At 41.5% G+C, this 19,216-nt stretch overlaps 1 protein-coding gene across 2 annotated transcripts in view; it reads left to right on the top strand.

The window, feature by feature from the left end:
* Positions 1–716: 716 nt before the first annotated feature.
* minar1 (membrane integral NOTCH2 associated receptor 1) overlaps positions 717–19,216 on the top strand; it is a 30,390-nt gene continuing 11,890 nt past the window's right edge. Inside the window, exons 1-3 of one of the 2 annotated variants that reach the window (XM_051960410.1) lie at positions 717–1,178; positions 1,454–2,357; positions 3,584–5,059. In XM_051960410.1, the coding sequence (XP_051816370.1) occupies positions 1,515–2,357; positions 3,584–5,059 (2,319 nt within the window). In that variant the 5' untranslated portion in view covers positions 717–1,178; positions 1,454–1,514. Of the gene's footprint in view, positions 2,358–3,583; positions 5,060–19,216 lie in introns of both variants that reach the window. The other variant, XM_022218468.2, reaches the window with a different exon arrangement.

Consider the following 19,216-nt stretch of genomic DNA (forward strand, 5'->3'; position numbering starts at 1 on the left):
TGTTTTGAGATGGGGATATATTATTACATGGGTACATTTTCTGCAAACTCACGCTGATTAAAGCTATTTGTTTTAGGTTAGGTTATAAGTTATAGTTTTAGTTAACAGTAGCTGTAGAGTCAGTTCCTACTTCTTGTACATTGCATGAAAAAATTAGACAGTTTAAACATGATATAAAATGTCAGTTTTCAGAATTTCAGGTAAGATGAAACCATGAAACTAAGTCATAGTTCTGGAAAATGACCCAAAAGCTTTACTGTATACAAATTCGAGTTAGATGCTTACACTTAATTACCAGAGAAAAATTATACTAACTGCTATATCTAATATACAGTATTACTTTTTTAGAAATTAATTAAAAAGCACTATTTTATTTGCAAAAAGTGTTCATCTTAAAAGATGCAGCACATTGCAGATCTACTCTACCAAACAATATGCAACATTTAAAATTAGCTCCATTTTTTAAAACAGGGATAACATTAAATTGTTAAAATACAGTTTATTTGTTACTGAACACAAAAATGAAAATATAAACTCAATGTCATACTAGCAGCTCTATGACAAAGTACAATAGTTAGAAAGCAGCATGTTTATTAGTAACTAAGTAATTGCTCATCATCATTTCGTACAATTAGCAGTTTTTAGCTTGAAAAATATACATCTTTTGATTTTCAGCAGACGTTTCTGTTGAAAGCGGAAACGGGCAGAGTTCGTGTGCGTTGTGTTTGACTTGACACTCGTCGGTTTTCAGCGCAGCATGCAGCTTGGTTTCCCGGACAGCTCCGTCGCCACCGCGTCACGACACCAACAGACAGACCTCCAGGAGGAGAGCAAACACAGGCCATGGTGACAGTCCTGACCGCTGGGACTGTCCAGGAGCATGGATCTGTGTCCCACATTCAAACACTGGACAGCGGATTATCTGATCGGTATTTACCCGTGCCCGTGCAGATGAGCTTGCGCTGGGTTTGCTTTATGCTTTTCCCCCCCATTTAAACCGACTGATAATTGGCTGAGTTAACGCCTGTCCTTTAAACTCCTCTTGGATGCTTGTGTTGGAGGGCTGCACGCTGCGGATTCAGATCCAGATGGCGATGTTACTCTGAGTAGATACAGTCTTTTGATGGGTCTCTGATGAGTGATCTGATGATTCCCCGCTCTGCTGGCAGGACCTCAGCGTAAGTGATGATGTGCAAATGCAACTGAAATAACGCTGAAACGTGCAGCTGCGCTCACTGTTGGAACGCAGGTGGCCTGTTAAGGAGGAATTTCTGCCAGGAAGCTTTTAATGTCGTTGACTATGCGTAATTAAACCAGCCAAGTGTCATTTTAGGTTTGCCTTTGTTGTCACTGCCTCCTCTTGGTCATATGAGATGATCCGTTATTCATCTTCTGCCTAGGAAACAAGGCAACAAATTTGTGCTGAATTAACATTTAGGCGTGTGATTTCCAGGTGTCAGCCTTCTCCTGAGGTAGGAGCTTCTTTGTAGGCCTGTTCCTGACACCCAGTAGCCATGGATCCCCACTCAGAATATGTTGTGTTCCTTGACCGGATCCTGGAAGAGCTTGATATTAAGCGGAACACCATGTCCTACCAGAACCTGTGCAAGTATCTGTGTGCTCGCTTTGATCTGGTGCACTTGGCCAAGCTCCGCAACCTGCTGTTCTACATGGCTTGCCTGGATCCTGCCTTCCCAGCCACCCTCTTCAAGGACAAGATGCGCTGCTCCATGGAGGACCCACAGTCCAAGAAGCTTATGGTGGCAGCAGACATTGTTACCATGTTTAACTTGATCCAGATGAATGGAGGAATAGCCAAAGACAAGCTCCCCATGATGCACAGAGACAAGTTTCACAAGAACCAATCAGTGGAGCTGTGTACGTCTGACAATGATACCTTTGAGCATCAAGACTGTGACAGAGGGATTGGTTTTGAGCACACGAATGACCCCAGGGACGGCCACCATCACCATCATCATCACCACCACCCCCAGCAGCACCCTGTGACTCAGAGTGCTCCTCCGTGTCCCAAACCATCTGAGTGCAACAACCGCCAGCAGTTTATTCCCACCTCAGACCCCAATTTCCTTCTAGGTGTCAGCAAAGACCTGTCATGTAGAGCAGCCTCTCTGGACAAACTGCATCATCTGCCTCAGTACTCTGGCACCAGTCCACCTCCACCACCCTGTGAAATGCAGAGCACGTACTTTCCCATGGACATAGACAGTGAATCCACTATTGAGCAGGAGTCCCTACAGCACATAGGCCATCCGGAGCCCTTCTCTGTTCACTCCTGCATCCAGAAGAGGAACATTTTTAAGGAGGACTTTCGCCACTTTGCGTCCTTCTCACCACAGGTCAGTGTTTTTTAGGATGCTATTAAAGATGTAAGAGAGAAAGGGCTACTTAGATTTTTTTGTTAATGTACATTGCATTACATTACAGTGTGCATTGTCCTAGAAACAATGTTACACAGATTGTATTAGATTCTAAAAATATTAATTACAGATTAAGGATTTGGGTTGAAGAAATATTCAGAAAATAAAATTAAAATAACTGTAGTTTTGATGCAGTGTGTCACTGCATTTCAGTACGCAATGAAGTAAAAATGTTTCAGAGGTTGATTTTATGTAAGACCATAACATAAATTTTAAAAAATGTAACTGTTTAACAAAATTAAAATTCTCAGAAACTATAGCAGCAAAAGTAAACATTGCAAATATCAACGTAAGCTTAAATGAAACAAATATAAAACACCTTGAGCTGACAATTACTGTACCAAGTTGGAAGTTAATCCCTTTGGTAGCTGATATACACAAATCAACCACAACATAGACTTATATTGTATAGATCCCCCTTGTGCTGTGAAAGCAGTTCTGATTTGTCAGGCTGTGGACACCTCTGGACCTCTGGAGGGGTTCTCTGGTGCCTGATGGGTGAATTGGGCCACATTGATCATGTCATTACAATGCAACATTCTGCTAGGATGTGGAGCTTACTTTGACTTGTACCACCAACCTAAACAGTGTCATAGGCCACACACACTGCCAGTGGCTATCTCCAGCCACACAATGTGTCATACCACTCTGCAAAGAGCGCTCAGAAATGTGTCAGGGAACACCACAAAGAGCTGGGGGCAATGAAAGGGAAATCCTAGTTTGTTGAAAGATATGTATGATGCACAAAAGGGGGAAACGGGAAATACTGAAATATTCCACATCTTGTAATAAATAGACTGAACACAAGGGACTAAGACCATGTTAGTCATTATACAGTTTTCATAAGTTATTCATTCTCAAGTTATATCTCACTGCACATGCCCTGACCTGTATGGCTTCCTCACATATAAATGATGTGCTCATTTATACACAGCTTGTACTGGCCGATGAGTCATCTTTTACAAGCAAAATACCGTAGGACATACAATCTAGTATTATATTTTTATGACACGAATTATTGATTATTATGATAGTCTTGTGTTATTCTAAGTTTTTATTTCCTATAATTATTGTAAGTATGCAGTTCCAGCTGTGTTTTCTGCGTGAGTGTGTTTAAAGCTGGCTTGTCTGGTTTACTGCCGTAGGTCATCACTGAGGGAAAACAGGCCAGTAAAGCTGCTGACAGCTACCATAGAAGGGAGATGCACAAGCCTGCTACCTTTTTCAACCACAGCTTCGAGCTGCCCTACAGTAATCCCTATTTTGAACCAACTCTCAACTCTCCACTTCAAGACAGACAGAGGGTGAAGCATGAGAGCCTAGATGACTTACAGGCATCTACATACTTCGGTCCAACCACAGTCTCTAATTGCATCAGCAGCAGAAAGCACAGTAACAAAGCAGGGAAGCAGTCAGCGTGGCCTGTCAAAAGCCTCAGTCTTAACACAGATGAAGGACCGCCAGACTTTGAGAGGCCTTTTTTGGACAAAAAACCACTCAAAGAAAGCCACCATTGCAACATCAGCATCATCGACACTGACAGTGGACAGCATTTTCACAGCCCAAAGGAAAAGGTTGTAGCTTCTCCTGGCTTTCCGAAGAAGAGCAATGGAATTAAAACAAAGGATGTAGCACTGATGGCAAGTGGACCTGCAGGTATGGAAAAAAGAGAGGCAGCCAAAATGTTTAGGGACAAAAAAATGAGCACTGCATCTTTTCAGAGAGGAGACAGTTCTTCTAGTGTTGGGACTCAAACAGAACAGGCTGAGCAGAAGAAGCTGAAGCAATATCCATCGAAGTACAGTGACAGAGAAAGACAAGCCTTCAAACACTCTGATGAGGACTCTGAGATTGTTAGTGATGACATAAGTGACATTTTCCGTTTTCTGGATGATATGAGTGTTTGTGACTCTTTGGGCATTGTCCAGCCATCATGTTACAACAGTAATGGGTCTCTCTCTCAGGTAACACTAAAGTCTGAAGGTGACAGCTCCCCCGAACGCAACACTATCAAACTAGCCAAGGTCCAGCTGGATCGCCTTTTCCATTCACTGGAAAACACGGATGATGAGCTCAAATCAAGTGTGTGTAAGCTGGTGATGAGAATCGGTGAGATCGAAAAGAAGCTGGAGTCTCTGTCAGGGGTTCGAAGTGAGATCTCCCAAGTACTCTCAAAGCTCAACAAGCTGGATGAGAAGATCCAGGAGCCCGAGGCCAATGGGAGGCAAGGCGATACAGCATCAGCATCCGGGCCCAGTGCCACCCAGGACACACCTCACCCACATCCACATTCCGACATCACCCTCTCACCTCAAATTTTCCAGTGCCACACCACTGGTCACAATGTCAAAACGGACAGTGGCCACATTGGGGAGTGGTGCTGCTCAGATGGGTGTAGTAGCAATAGCCTCAGGATGAAGGCTCTGAAGAAGAACATGTTCATCAGAAGGTCGTCCCGCTCACTGAACGAGGAGAACAGTGCCACGGAGTCAAAGGTTGCCAGCATCACCAACTCTCCACGGGACTGGAGGACTGTGTCCTACTCCTGCCACCCTGGGGATGAGAGCAGGGAAAATGACAGAGACCGAGATGGCAAGGACAGACATCGAAAAGTCAAAGAGGTACAGACATCGTTTTTTAATTTACATTTACATTAGACAGAAACACACTGTATTTGACATAAAACACAGAGACTGTCAACAGTTACAGAAAAAATGCTGTCACAGAACAGGTGCTGCCCATTCCATAGCATCAAAAATAGATTAATAGTAATACTGTATGGAAATAGAAAGACAAAAATAAAGCTGACAGTACAACAGGATGACTGGTAAAACATATAGGATGCTCCTGTACTTTATGCAGCACATAAACATGTTGTTGTTGATAATATGGAATGAAATGACAGGGAAGTCACTAAACAAGTCTTTATGATAAAGTTTGTGCAAAGCAACACAACCTGTAACAACCCCAGAACAATATGGCATGTCTTGAGTTGTCTTATTTGCAGCCAGTTAATTGTTTATTATGGCAATAAGTTGACCATTAAAGCTGCCAATATTGAGCTAATTATTTTTGTTTATTTTTCTCTGCATCTTGCATTTAGGGAATAGAGTGCCTCTACAGATTGTGAAGTGATGGGTTGTGCTTACTGAGATTGGAATCAGAACAGATCATGTGTTAATAGTTGTTCTTTCCTGTGCTTTGCCCACCTCAGTCTGCTATGGTTAACGCCTTGATCTTGATTGTCACAAACTCTCATCATACCACATTTCATGCAGACTGCAGCTGAGATAGTGTATCCATTCCCCCAATGCCAGTTTGTGCATATTCATTACGTACCTTGGAACATTTTGTGAGCACTGGTTTCTCATAGGACCTGTCAGAGTGGAACTTAAATTATTATATATCTGTAATTATTATTATATATCTGTTCTGTGTATAATAGACAAATTAACAATCTCCACTTAATTTAGCATCAGCTGGAAAGCAAAAATACAATTTTTTGTAGATATAAATATATATATATTTTAATACATATATATATATATATATATATATATATACATACTTTGTGACAGGGACATCCCTAGTTTCACTTGTATACTCTATTGATATTATAAATCGTACTAATTATTTTACTGATTTAGTTAATTAAGGGTCTTTAATTGGTCATTCTAATAGTTGTAATTAGATGCCCTCTGGTAGGTTTTGCCACTCTGCAAAGAACGTGGCGGAGTTATGTGATGATTGGCGTACGTTTGTCTGTGCACAACATTACTCACAAATAGAATAACAGATATTAATGAAATTTTCAGGGAAGGTCAGAAATGACACAGGGACCACCTCATTAGATTTTGGCAGTGATGCGGCTTATAGACTGGATCTGTTAAGGCTTTCCGTATCATTGCAAGATAGTGGCACGGCGCCACTGTAACTATGACAACTGAATGTAACGTCAGCTGCCTGCTGATGATCACATGATTGGGATCCTACTACAAATCGACGGCTGCAGACTTATCTGGATTTATCCGTTGGAAATGATACAAGAAACAATTGATTACACTGAGTCGATGTTTCCAAGTCCCATCAATTCCCGCCACCCACTACATATTTCGGCCATGTGATATGGTACATAACATACGCCTGTGCTCAGCGCAAGGTAATTTTGCTTGTGGGTATATCTATATTAAATGGACACATTCTATGTTGCTGTGATTTCTGATCATCAGTAACTAATAAAAATATGCTGCATTTCTGACAATGCCATATAGGGGAATGAACATCCTTGGAGGAGTACTGTGCTCTCTGAGTGATTTTCTTGTTAAATCTGTAATATAGATATGTAATTGACAATGACACATCACATTATGACACTGTTTTGATGAACATGTTCGTAAACAGTTTCCTAATTTTCTGCTCCCTCTCTCATATTATTGTAAATACAGTATCTTTGAGTTTTGAAATAATGAACCTGCAAACAAGAAATCTGAACAATTCACCCTAGGCCACTGGGACTCATATCAACATGATCAATCTAAAAATATTATGCATATATTAATCAAAAATGCACATTTTATTTGCAGGACAGCTAAAAATTACAAATGAAGCACAAGATGTTAGTATTTGTTTTCTATTTCCATGCATGTGAGAACAACAGAAGCAGAGGAAGCATCCTTATAAATCATATGAATTCATGATGTCTGCCACTGCCAGCTTTTTACTTTTTCAGGTTGCAGTCAGTTCAGGTTGATTCAGCCGTGAATTCTGCATCATGCAAAAGAGTTCTTGAAGATAATGTAAAGCCATCTGGAAATTATTCAAACAGGTATATTACTTTTATCTGTAGGCACTGCATCAAATAGGATCAAATGTTTGCTAGTCCAAATATATCAGAGAGACAGCAGCTCTACTTAATTTTTCACATCACTCTGATATGATTCATTCAAATGGTGCACACAGCTGAGCGAGCAATTACATTTAGATAAAACTGTCTATCAAGGCAGTTGAGTCAACCAGTGTTGTTTAATGCAAGCAAACACAATCTGGCTGAGTTCACTGTCACAAATATTTCAAAAATTCATTTTTTCCCCTTTAAGCTCTGTGCTTCAGCACATTGACTTTGAAATTACCCAATAAACACTATATAAACATACATGTTCTATAAAAAAGACTTCATGACCAGGAGAAAACAGAGTTCTACGAACACATTAAGCAAAGAACATTTCCTATTAAAATAATGGTGAGAAAAAAATGTGCAGATAACCCATAGCACACCCTTCTCTGAGTCAGTTATGGTGGTGGTTCTTGGGGATCAACAGACATGGATTTTTCAGTTCTGATGCCGACGCCGAATACTGGTAATAAAGAAAACCCAATAACTGATATTTGGACCTGATATACATATAATGTTACATTTTAAGAGCATGTGATAGCAGGGAGCCTGTCATTCATAACCACCCTAATTCATCATTAAGGAATACTGTCAATGAATATGTATGATAGCAATAGAAGTGATGTCATCAGAGCGTCTCTGGACATCATCTTCTGTTTGCTGTGAGATCGATAACTGTTTGACTCATCTGCTACTGCAGTTCTGTCAACTGTTCTTTGTTGTGTTTATCTTTGCTCTAACTTGTATTGCCCACTAGGACCCATATCTTAAAGCATTGCTAGTTATTGTTTTCCAGACGGTGTTTCTAGATCATCTGTGGCTGCTTCCTAACTGCTAATTTCCTGATTTGTGGTGATGGATTATGTTATGTTACTAGACACATGTTTGTCAGCTAGAGTAGAGTGCTAAATTTAAATCTTATTTTAGAAAGATGTTACAGGTGGATCGTGGTAGTCACAGGTTAGTATACTGCATAAACATAGCTCAGGGTCAGGACTCATATCAGCTAATATAGACTTCATTTACCTTCCTGCTTAAAGGTCACAGAGAATGACAAGTGTGTTTAACACCTGCTGAGACACTAACATTTCAACATGATGTCTTAGAAGCCTGTCCCTAGTTATAAGGTCTGTTTGGGGAACGTAGCGACAAAGCTAAAAATTTGTGCATGATATAGAGAAGTAGAAAAGTTCAACATTTTTTAAAAATATACTTATTTACTTTCTTTCTAAGGGTGAGATCTTCAGATCTCCATGTACCCCATGTACATCATCACAGTCTTGATTTTCCAGTTACTCCTATAACTATTTTCAGTGATGACATAATTAAAACCCATATGTCTTTGTCACAAAAAACAATCATGCGTTTTGGTTCTTTCGTGAATGTTTGTAGGTCTTCTGGAAATATGACAAATTCTGTTTGGTAAAAAAAAATATATTCAGCAATTTGAATTATCAATTTTGGTGATATAGAAAGCTGTGTTTATAAAATTTTCTGAGTAGAATGGCCTCGTAACATCAAAAGTGGAAACAATATGACTAAGTCAGGCTGCAGTTAAGGCTTTAGACTGTTCTCCTCAAAATCCACACCCCCAGCCCACCCCACCCCCACATTGGGTTCGAACTGACTGGTGGGGACTTTTACATGCTTATAATCACTCCAGCTCACATGGCCCATGGATGACCCCAGACTTACCTGTCTTCAAGTTTGAGTTGTTGTAAAACCAGAAGGTCCAACAGCAAAGATGGCAATAAGCTGCCAGTTTACACAACAAAGGTTATGAATCTTCCATGTCAGGAGATGTTAATGATGGGGAAATTTTCTGGGGAGAGACCTTGTCACTGCGTTATAGGTGTTTGATAAGTGGTGTCATAGACCCCCTTCTCTGGTTAGTGATTCCAGTTTGACATTCATGGCTTCCTCGTCTCTCAAATCATTTGTCTTCCCTGTCCAAAATGTGGACACTGCTGTCCTCACAGGAATGTCATTTATCCTTCAGATGCAGGTGGATGCTGAGTCTGGTCCTGAGGAGCTGTTGAGCCATATGTTTGTGAAGCTGTTGTGTACAAGTCTGTGCACTCTTCACTGCATAGGACTGCATATACAACGCTGCTTTACTTGTGTGTTGGTGTTCTATCCTTGGTGTGAACCAGTTTTGGTCTCTGAGTGTTACTCTGAAGTGCGCTGGTACGCTATGGTTTGTGAAAATCTGAATTTCTCAGACACACCAGCTACATATGGCATGATGATGCTGTTCCTCCTGTTTTTCTGTTCTTCTGTGATACACTGTTTACCTGATCTTTTTGTGGATTTGATGATCTAGTTGGGGTAGCCACAGTACCTCAATGCCTTCTCAATGGGAGCATGCTGCTTCTCCTTTCCCTCTGCGTTGGAACATTCTCAACCCAGTGCTGTAAGATTTTGATGACCACCAGTGGGATTCGAATACCCGATATTGGTCTGTGCGTTTTCTGTAGATTTCAGTGTTGAGGCTTCTGTCCTCGTCAGCGTGCATAGCACAGTCCAAAAAAAGGCAGCTGGTTATCCTTCACATCTTCCCTGTGTGAACTTAGTGTTGCTGTCCATTGAGATGATGTCCTCTGTGAAGGCTCCGACCTCTTGGGGTTTGATTTTGACCCAGGTGTCGTCCACACATCTCAACCAGTGGCTAGGAGTTGTTCCATTAAACAAGCTTAGTGCTCCGTTTTCCACTTCCTCCATGTAGAGGTTGGCCACAATGGGTGACACTGGAGAGCCCATGGTGCAGCCACACTTCTGTCTGTAGAAACCTTTGTTGTATTTGAAGTGCAAAGATTCCCTCTGATGCTGGTGAAATTTGTGTGTCTGTCTCTGATACAGTACTTGTTGGAGACTTCTTTGTGCATCCAGCAATCTGCTCTTTAAAGTACTTTGCTTTTTTTGACAGTCCCGGACATACTGCAGTCGTTTAAAGTCTATGCCACATGTAGATGATTTTATTTACAGTGGAGTGATTTTTTTTCTTCAAATTCTTTGGATGCATTTTAAAATTCTTTGCCTGACTCAAAGGTATTCCCAGTCTTTTTTTAAAGAAGGTTTTAGAGATGTGTTTAGATCTTGGCATGATGACACCACACACTGTCATGACGAAGTGAACAGATCTTAGATGTCAGAGGTGTGAATAAAACAGTTTCCATCCATCACTCCTCAACTATGTCATAGTCACTGGCCTCTAATCTGGAACCTCTGAAAAAGCTGTCCGAACTATTCTTTGAAGTGTAGATATTTCAGCTTAATTTGCAAGTGAAATGGTAAGAGTATTCTCTAAGCTGTTTATTTTCATTTTACTGAAGGTATATGTGTATTAATTATTGTTAGTATACCAATTTTTGAAAACAAGCAACTGCATTTCTGGTAGAAAGAATCAGAAATAAACAAAATGGTGTTTTTTATCTTATTGGCTCATTTGAAAAATAAAAAACAAATAAATTCTTGAAGTGCACTTTGATAGAAGATGTTTCTGCCTCTACCTGTTACTTGTCAGGCCACAGAAGGAGAACAATCCTAAACCAAGAGTTTTCAAACACCCAGATGCATCCTGTTCACTTTTTAATGCCCTTAATTTGACGGGATTAATTCCCCTTCTCTCTACATAGCTTTGAATACATCTCTTGGCTGTGAGAGATGCCATGTAGAACAAAGGAACCACATGGCATGACAACAGAGCTCCTCTCAGCTCAGATTTAAAAGTGGAACCTGCTGGTATCTTCAAAACAAAATGCTTTTCAATCCATACGACTTATCTGGATGTTTCTTCGGCTGTTATTTCTCTCACCTGCAGAAAATAGAATATGGGTAATAATAACTTTATGCAGCATTTTTTAATGCGAGTCCCAGAGGCGTATGTGATTTGGTCAGTGTCCTGTTTGTTCAACTATTATTTCAAATAATAATTCACGACAGCATCTTTGTAATGTTGCAGGTGTTACTTATGGGGTGTCATCTTCAATTGAAGCCAAAAAGACCAAACCAATAGATCAGTGTGTTAAAGTATGTTAAAGATCAATTTCAAACTCTAAATAATGAATTAATGACAACCGAAGTTACCATAGTAACAGCTAGTGAAGGTTGAAGGATTTTGAAGTTGAGGTTGACAACATGTAGCCTTGATGTAAAATGGCCGAGTATACAGTATGTATTTTAAAGCATTTATTAAAACCTTTAATAAAGCAGAGCACTCTCTATATACAGTTAGAATATGAATGTACTTACCCAAAAAATTAAGAGTGTGATAATGTGTGTCCGAAAACGTAGTCCAGTCTCCATCTCCATCTGAGGCCTCAGTACTTAGCCCTCACTGATGTCACAGCTGCAGTTCACGAGTGTGTGAGAGTGTGAGGACTCAAAATTATACAAAAAATAGGAAAGGACAGACGACAATGATAACACATGCTGCTTGGAAACGATTGGTATTGTCGCTTTAAACTGATGCTCCGAGGTGAGGACGTCTCTTTTTGTTAAATACCTTTTGCCTTGGCCTATCTATCAATCTATCAATCTAAACGTTTAAACTAGCCATTGTTGACCTAAAAAAAGGACAGATTCAGCAGCTTATTTCTTGCATCAAATGCTTTCAGAAGTACTTTTTGCTGAACTGCTTTCATATTTCAATTTGCAACCAAGACGCCATGTTGGTCCCATGCTTCTATCAGATTAAGATCTGTTATGTGACCACCTTGTGGTCCACTAGTGACCCGCCCACCAAGCCAGAGAAATTCAGACACAACTTGTTTCCATGCGAGAAAAAACGGGCACAACGACGCTTTTAGCCCAGCTGCCATCAGGAAGATTTTTAAAAGAAAATTTTACAGTCAACCAGCTCAATTTGGTCTGACATCACTCAGTGCGTCCTGTGCATCTTCTTTGCGGATGGCAAACAGACAGCCATCATTACCGCCACCTACTGGGCTGGAGCGTGCATCAGTGTTAATGGTGTGCCAGAAAATAGGGAACTGAGAAAGCTGCAATTAAATGCGTTATTACTTGTGTAGCTTCTCATCCTGGGTAGGAGAAGGTGGTGTTGAGTCATTTTTTTTATTGGGCTATGTATTGCAGGCTGTTGTAAATTATAATTTGAAAAAAATATGTAAAAAGTAATAATGATAAATTAAATTGAAAAAGTTGGGGCGACCCATGTACAGGGGCTTCCTCCTACGCACAGGCCCGGGTTTGATTCCTGCTTGTGGCCCTTGGTTGCATGGCTTCCCCCCACTCTTCTCTCTCCTTTCAGTCTCCACTGCACCTATCAAACAAAGCCAAAAAAGGCGAGGAAAAAAACAACAACTTTAAAATGAAGTGATTTCATTTATTCCTTTCAGTCTTGGGTAGGGAGTGCCTACCCTGAATATCCCGACTGCACGTCACTGGTATTTGTCACATAGAATACTTAATTTAAAATAGAAATTTTACTTTGATTTGGTCAAAACACAAAGCCATTTTCATGTAACCTCTAACTATGGGACAGTTTAAATACATGAACTTTAATGTTTCAGAGCTCCAATATGCAGTTGTCCAATTAGAAACTAGAAAAGCACTCAGAGAACACAGTACTCCACCAAGGCTGTTCATTCCTTGTATTATTTCCTACGGATGAGTCCCGATAAATCTGCAGTGGTTGATTTGTAGTAGGATCGCAATCATGTGCTCATCAGCAGGCAGCTGGCGTGGTGTTCACTTGTCATAGTTACAGTGACGCCATGCCGTTATCTGGCAATGATGCAAAAATCTTTAATAAATCTAAAAAAAGAAAAAAACTATCTGCATCACTGCCAAAATCGAATCAATTGGTCCTCATGTCATTTATGACCCTCCCTGAAAATTTTATCCAAAGTTTTTGAGTAACGTTGTTAACAGACAGACAGACAAACCAACGCAGATCATCACATAACCTCGGCTGCATTCTTTGGTGGAGTGATAAGCAGCTGCATTGAGTCACTGAATGGTAAAAAAAAGTGCATTAACTTATACCATTAACTGTTTTCTACCTCCATTCCTCTCTTGCAGCATTTACAGTGGCACCCCTCTTTACTGTGATCAGTATTTATACTCTTCATACCTCCTGTTCTTGTTCCTCTCTACTGAAGTAGGTTACATGCCCTTGATCCAGTCTTTGCAGAGCATACACAGATCTGATGAAAAGAGACTGGATTAATAGAGAAAATTAACTACCATCATGATAGCTTTAGCTTTTCTCAAGCCAACAACACAAAAAAACCCTATGTCAAACCTGTTTAATAGCACCGCACCCTGCTTAAAAAAAATGTGATATTGATAACAACATGACTTGTATTCAGTGACAGTGGCAATATAATTGTCACCAGAAGTAATAATAGGGTGCAAATCAGAGCTGTGCTTTGACTGCCTAAAGACAGTAACCATGTGCTTTGTTTTTCTTCAGACATTACAGTAATTGCAAAGAGGAATGTAGCCGCAAGGGGACACAAGCCAGTGTCTTATTGTGCCGGTCCCAAGCCCGGATAAATACAGAGGGTTGTGTCAGGAAGGGCATCCGACGTAAAGCTTTGGCCAAATCAAACATGTGAATCAAATGTATGACTTCCATACCGGATCGGTCGAGGCCCAGGTTAACAACGACCGCCATCGGTGCTGTCGACCTACAGGGTGCCGGTGGAAAATGAAAAACTGTTGGTCAAATAAGGAGGGGAGGAAGGTGTGTTCGTAGGAAGAGAGAGAAGAGGAACACCAAGAGTCTAGTACTGAGAGTAGGGACTTTGAATGTTGGGACTATGACAGGAAAAGGTAGAGAGCTGGTTGACATGATGCAGAGGAGGAAGGTGGACATACTGTGTGTCCAGGAGACCAGGTGGAAAGGTAGTAAAGCTAGAAGTTTAGGAGCAGGGTTCAAGTTGTTCTATCATGGTGTAGATAGGAAGAGAAATGGAGTAGGAGTTATCTTGAAGGAGGAGTTTGTTAGGAATGTCCTGGAGGTAAAAAGAGTGTCAGATCGAGTGATGAGCCTGAAGCTAGAAATCGAAGGTGTGATGTTCAATGTTGTTAGTGGGTATGCTCCACAGGTAGGATGTGAGGTGGAGGAGAAGGAGGAATTCTGGTTGGACCTTGATGAAGTGATGCAGAGCATCCCTAGAAGTGAGAGAGTTGTCATTGGAGCAGACTTCAATGGACATGTTGGTGCAGGAAACAGAGATGATGAGGAGGTCATGGGCAGGTTTGGTATCCAGGAGAGGAACGCAGAAGGACAGATGGTGGTTGACTTTGCAAAAAGGATGGAAATGGCTGTAGTGAATACTTTCTTCCAGAAGAGGCAGGAACATAGAGTGACCTATAAGAGTGGAGGTAGGAGCACACAGGTAGACTACATCTTGTGTAGACGGTGTAATCTGAAGGAGATCAGTGACTGCAAAGTAGTGGTAGATGAGAGTGTAGCCAAACAACATAGGATGGTGGTGTGTAGGATGACCCTGGTGGTGAAGAAGATGAAGAGGGCAAAGGCAGAGCAGAGGACCAAATGGTGGAAGCTGAAAAAGGAAGAGTGTTGTATGACTTTCAGGAAAGAGTTGAGGCAGGCTTTGGATGGTCAGGAGGTGCTTCCAGATGACTGGACAACTACGGCAAATGTGATCAGGGAAACAGGTCGGAGAGTACTTGGTGTGTCATCTGGAAGGAAAGGAGATAAGGAGACTTGGTGGTGGAATGAGGAGGTGCAGGAGTGGATCCAGAGAAAGAGGTTAGCTAAGAAGAAGTGGGACACAGAGGACTGAAGAGAGTAGACAGGAGTACAGGGAGATGCAGCGTAAGGTGAAAGTAGAGGTGGCAAAGGCCAAACAAGGGGCCTACAATGACTTGTATTCTAGGTTGAACAGTAAGGAGGGAGAGACTGATCTGTACAGGTTGGCAAGGCAGAGAGACAGAGATGGGAAGACGTGCAGCAGGTTAGGGTGATAAAGGATAAGGATGGAAGTGTGTTGACTGGTGCCAATAGTGTGATGGGAAGATAGAAAGAGTACTTTGAAGAGTTGATGAATGAGGGAAATGAGAGAGAACGAAGAGTAGAAGAGGTGACTGTTGTGGACCAGGAAGTAGCAAAGATTAGTAAGGATGAAGTGAGGAGGGCATTGAAGAGGATGAAGAGTGGAAAGGCACTTGGTCCTGATGACATACCTGTGGAGGTATGGAAGTGTCTCGGAGAGGTAGCAGTAGAGTTTCTGACTGGGTTGTTCAACAGGATCTTAGATAGTGAGAAGATGCCTGAGGAATGGAGAAGTGTGCTGGTGCCCATCTTTAAGAACAAGGGAGATGTGCAGAGTTTTGGCAACTACAGAGGAATAAAGCTGATGAGCCACACGATGAAGCTATGGGAAAGAGTAGTTGAAGCTAGACTAAGGGCAGAGGTGAACATCTGTGAGCAGCAGTACAGTTTCATGCCAAGAAAGAGTACAACAGATGCAATATTTGCTTTGAGGATGTTGATAGAGAAGTACAGAGAAGGTCAGAAGGAGCTGCATTGTGTCTTTGTAGATCTGGAGAAAGCTTATGACAGGGTGCCCAGAGAGGAACTGTGGTTTTGTATGAGGAAGTCTGGAGTGGCAGAGAAGTATGTTAGAGTGGTGCAGGACATGTATGAGGACTGTAAGACAGTGGTGAGGTGTACTGTAGGTGTGACAGAGGAGTTCAAGGTGGAGGTGAGACTACATCAGGGATCAGCTCTGAGCCCCTTCTTGTTTGCTATGGTGATGGACAGGATGACAGACGAGGTTAGACAGGGGTCTCCATGGACTATGATGTTTGCAGATGACATTGTGATCTGTAGTGAGAGCAGGGAACAAGTGGAGGAGAATCTAGAGGCGTGGAGGTTTGCCCTGGAAAGGAGAGGAATGAAGGTTAGCCGCAGCAAGACGGAGTATCTGTGTGTGAATGAGAGGGACCCAAGTGGAAGAGTGAGGTTACAGGGAGAAGAGATCGAGAAGGTGGAGGATTTTAAGTACTTAGGGTTAACAGTCCAGAGCAATGGAGAGTGTGGAAAAGAGGAGAAGAAGCGTGTACAGGCAGGCTGGAACGGCTGGAGAAAAGGTGTGATGTGTGATAGAAGAGTTTCAACTAAAATGAAAGGAAAGGTTTACAAAACTGTGGTGAGACCAGCCATGTTGTTTGGTCTGGAGACAGTGTCCCTGAGGAAAAGACAGGAGGCAGAGCTGGAGGTAGCAGAACTGAAGATGCTGAGGTTCTCTCTGGGAGTGACCAGGATGGATAGGATCAGGAATGAGTACATCAGAGGGACAGCACATGTTAGAGGCTTTGGAGATAAAGTCAGAGAGGCCAGACTGAGATGGTTCGGACATGTCCAGAGGAGAGAGAGTGAATATATTGGTAGAAGGATGCTGAGTTTCCCACTGCCAGGCAGGAGGCCTAGAGGAAGACCAAAGAGGAGGTTTATGGATGTGGTTAAAGAGGACATGAAGGTAGTTGGTGTGAGAGAAGAGGATGCAGAAGACAGGGTTAGATGGAGGCAATTGATTCGCTGTGGCGACCCCTGAAGGGAAAAGCCGAAAGGAAAAGAAGAAGAAGACAGTAATTGCAAAGAGGGACAGGCCTTCGCACAGAAGTGTTTCACAAAGAAATGTCTAAGACACCACATTGATGAAGGCAAGATAATATCAAATGAACCGTATTAAAACAATGTATACTGCCTTACAAGACTGTAACAAAGAGCACTTACAGTAAGCAAAGTCTGACACAAATCCCAGTGCAGATCATTTCAAGATAGAGTCGAGACTTTAGTGCTATGGAAATGGACATTACACCTACACAATGATTTACTAAGACAACAGGTAAGCATGGAGGAGGTTTTAAGTTTACATTGTCTGTAGAACAGGGGAAATAATGTAGTCTTCCTGCAGAAGTGTAGACAGGGCCTCAATCATTAGTGTGAGCATAGAACCATACAAACACAAAAGAACAATGGCATTCACTCTTGCACAATGTTCGCGTCACTGTAGCTTCACAAGCTCTACCTCCTTTTTTCTGTGGCGTGACTTTTCTATTGTCTTTAAAGAATGTTCTTTTAAAATGTCTTATTGTTAGCGCAAATCACTGAGGAGCAGTCACTTTGCATTTCCATGCACATACTGTATGAGCATGTGACATAAAAACTTTTGGAGCTTCAGTTCATTCAGTGATGTGGTTTAAGATTAGAAAAGTGTGCAGTTTTTCTTAATTTAGATGGAAGCAAATCTGAAAGTCAGAAATGTTCCCCACCAGCCTCCTGTGACTTTTAAATAGGACACACTACATTTTACATTGACACTGAATATTGGATGTCAGTCAGGTGAAATTGTTCATCACGAAAGTGCATCAAATAAGCCACAATATCCATCAGTAAAACAGCAAAGCAAATCAGTGGTTTTTAATAGGATATTATAGCTGTGTTAGCCTGTCTTTCTGGCTCATTAATTTGATGGTTCTTTTATGATTTTGCTCACCTTTTCAGTCTCAGTGTCAGGGTGACAGAGGAATCTGGGGAAGAAATGGAAAAACCTTGATAAGGTTGGGACTCAGCTGCAGCTTCTCTGCCAATGGACTGTAACGCCCACCAGCTGTAACGCCATGACGAGCCTGCTATTTAGGGCGCTCTCAGAACCACAGTTTGGCCTGTTTACTGTGCTCTGAATCAGAATATCTGCTCCTTATTTTCTTGCGTGTACACATAAAATTGGTTAAGCGTTTCGATGATTCCAAAATGTAAACAACAAAGCAAACAAAAGGCATCCTCCACATTTGCAGAGACAGATTGTTTCACTCTGTGGCAATTTTTCTTACTGAGTGAGAATGTGAATATGAGTGGTGATCCATGTCAAGCTTTTCTTAACCTGCATTTTAAAAATCCGAATTAGTGCCTCAGCAAGCACAGTCTTTCCTTTAGCTGTCAGTTTTTAAGAGTTTCAGTCCAACAAATGACTTTCACAAGAATGCCATTAAGAGGCTGAAAATTTATGGGATTCTCTTTGAACTTTGCCATTTTTAGATTTTATTAATTTGCATATACTTGCTATGTTGCTAATTGTTTCAGCTGTGGTCCAAACTCCCCTTGATCTTGAAAATCATTTAAGTTTCAATTCAGTTTTATTTATGTAGTGCCAGTTACAATTCAGATTGTCTCAAGATGCTTTACAGAACTCAAATGGTCTGAACCCCAGAGCAAGCCCTAAGGGGACAGCAGCAAGAAAAAACTCCCTTTTAATGGAAAGAAACCCTGAGCAAAATCCAGTTCATATGGATCGACCCATCTGCCGCTGGCTGGCTGGGTTGTGAGGGACAAAGTCAGAAGAGGTAGAGGGGGTGAGGGAGGGATGGAAGAAGAGGAGGGTGGGGGACAAATAACCACAGAACATACACTCATCATGGTATGAGATACATGATGAAAACAGACTGAGTGGGGACAGAACAAGCTAACACTGAAACTGATTCATGAATTTACTGTTATGGTGTAACGCGCTGGCATTAAATATAATACATATGTCGTTGGTCATAAGATGAAAACAGTGTGTAGATGAGCATATCATGTATAGTAAGGGCAATGCAGATTAGATTGGTGGAAATGGGCAGCTGGAAGCAGTGGGCTGGAGGAAGGACAGCGGCAGCATCCCACAGGGGACATGATGAAGCCAGTTGGTGGGACATCAACAACAGATCATCCAGCTCTGGGACCAGGGACACTCAGAGAAGGACACAGGGTGACACAAAGTGAATGCTACGTGATAATGCTTTATAGTAACACATAGGTAATGAGAGTGCATCGAGAGAGGTTTTATGTCCAGTTTCTCCAGGTGTAGTACCTCAGATGTATGTGGAAGATCTACCTTCAGTATTTTAT

The sequence above is a fragment of the Acanthochromis polyacanthus genome, chromosome 2, assembly GCF_021347895.1.
Source record: "Acanthochromis polyacanthus isolate Apoly-LR-REF ecotype Palm Island chromosome 2, KAUST_Apoly_ChrSc, whole genome shotgun sequence".
Lineage (NCBI taxonomy): Eukaryota > Metazoa > Chordata > Actinopteri > Pomacentridae > Acanthochromis > Acanthochromis polyacanthus.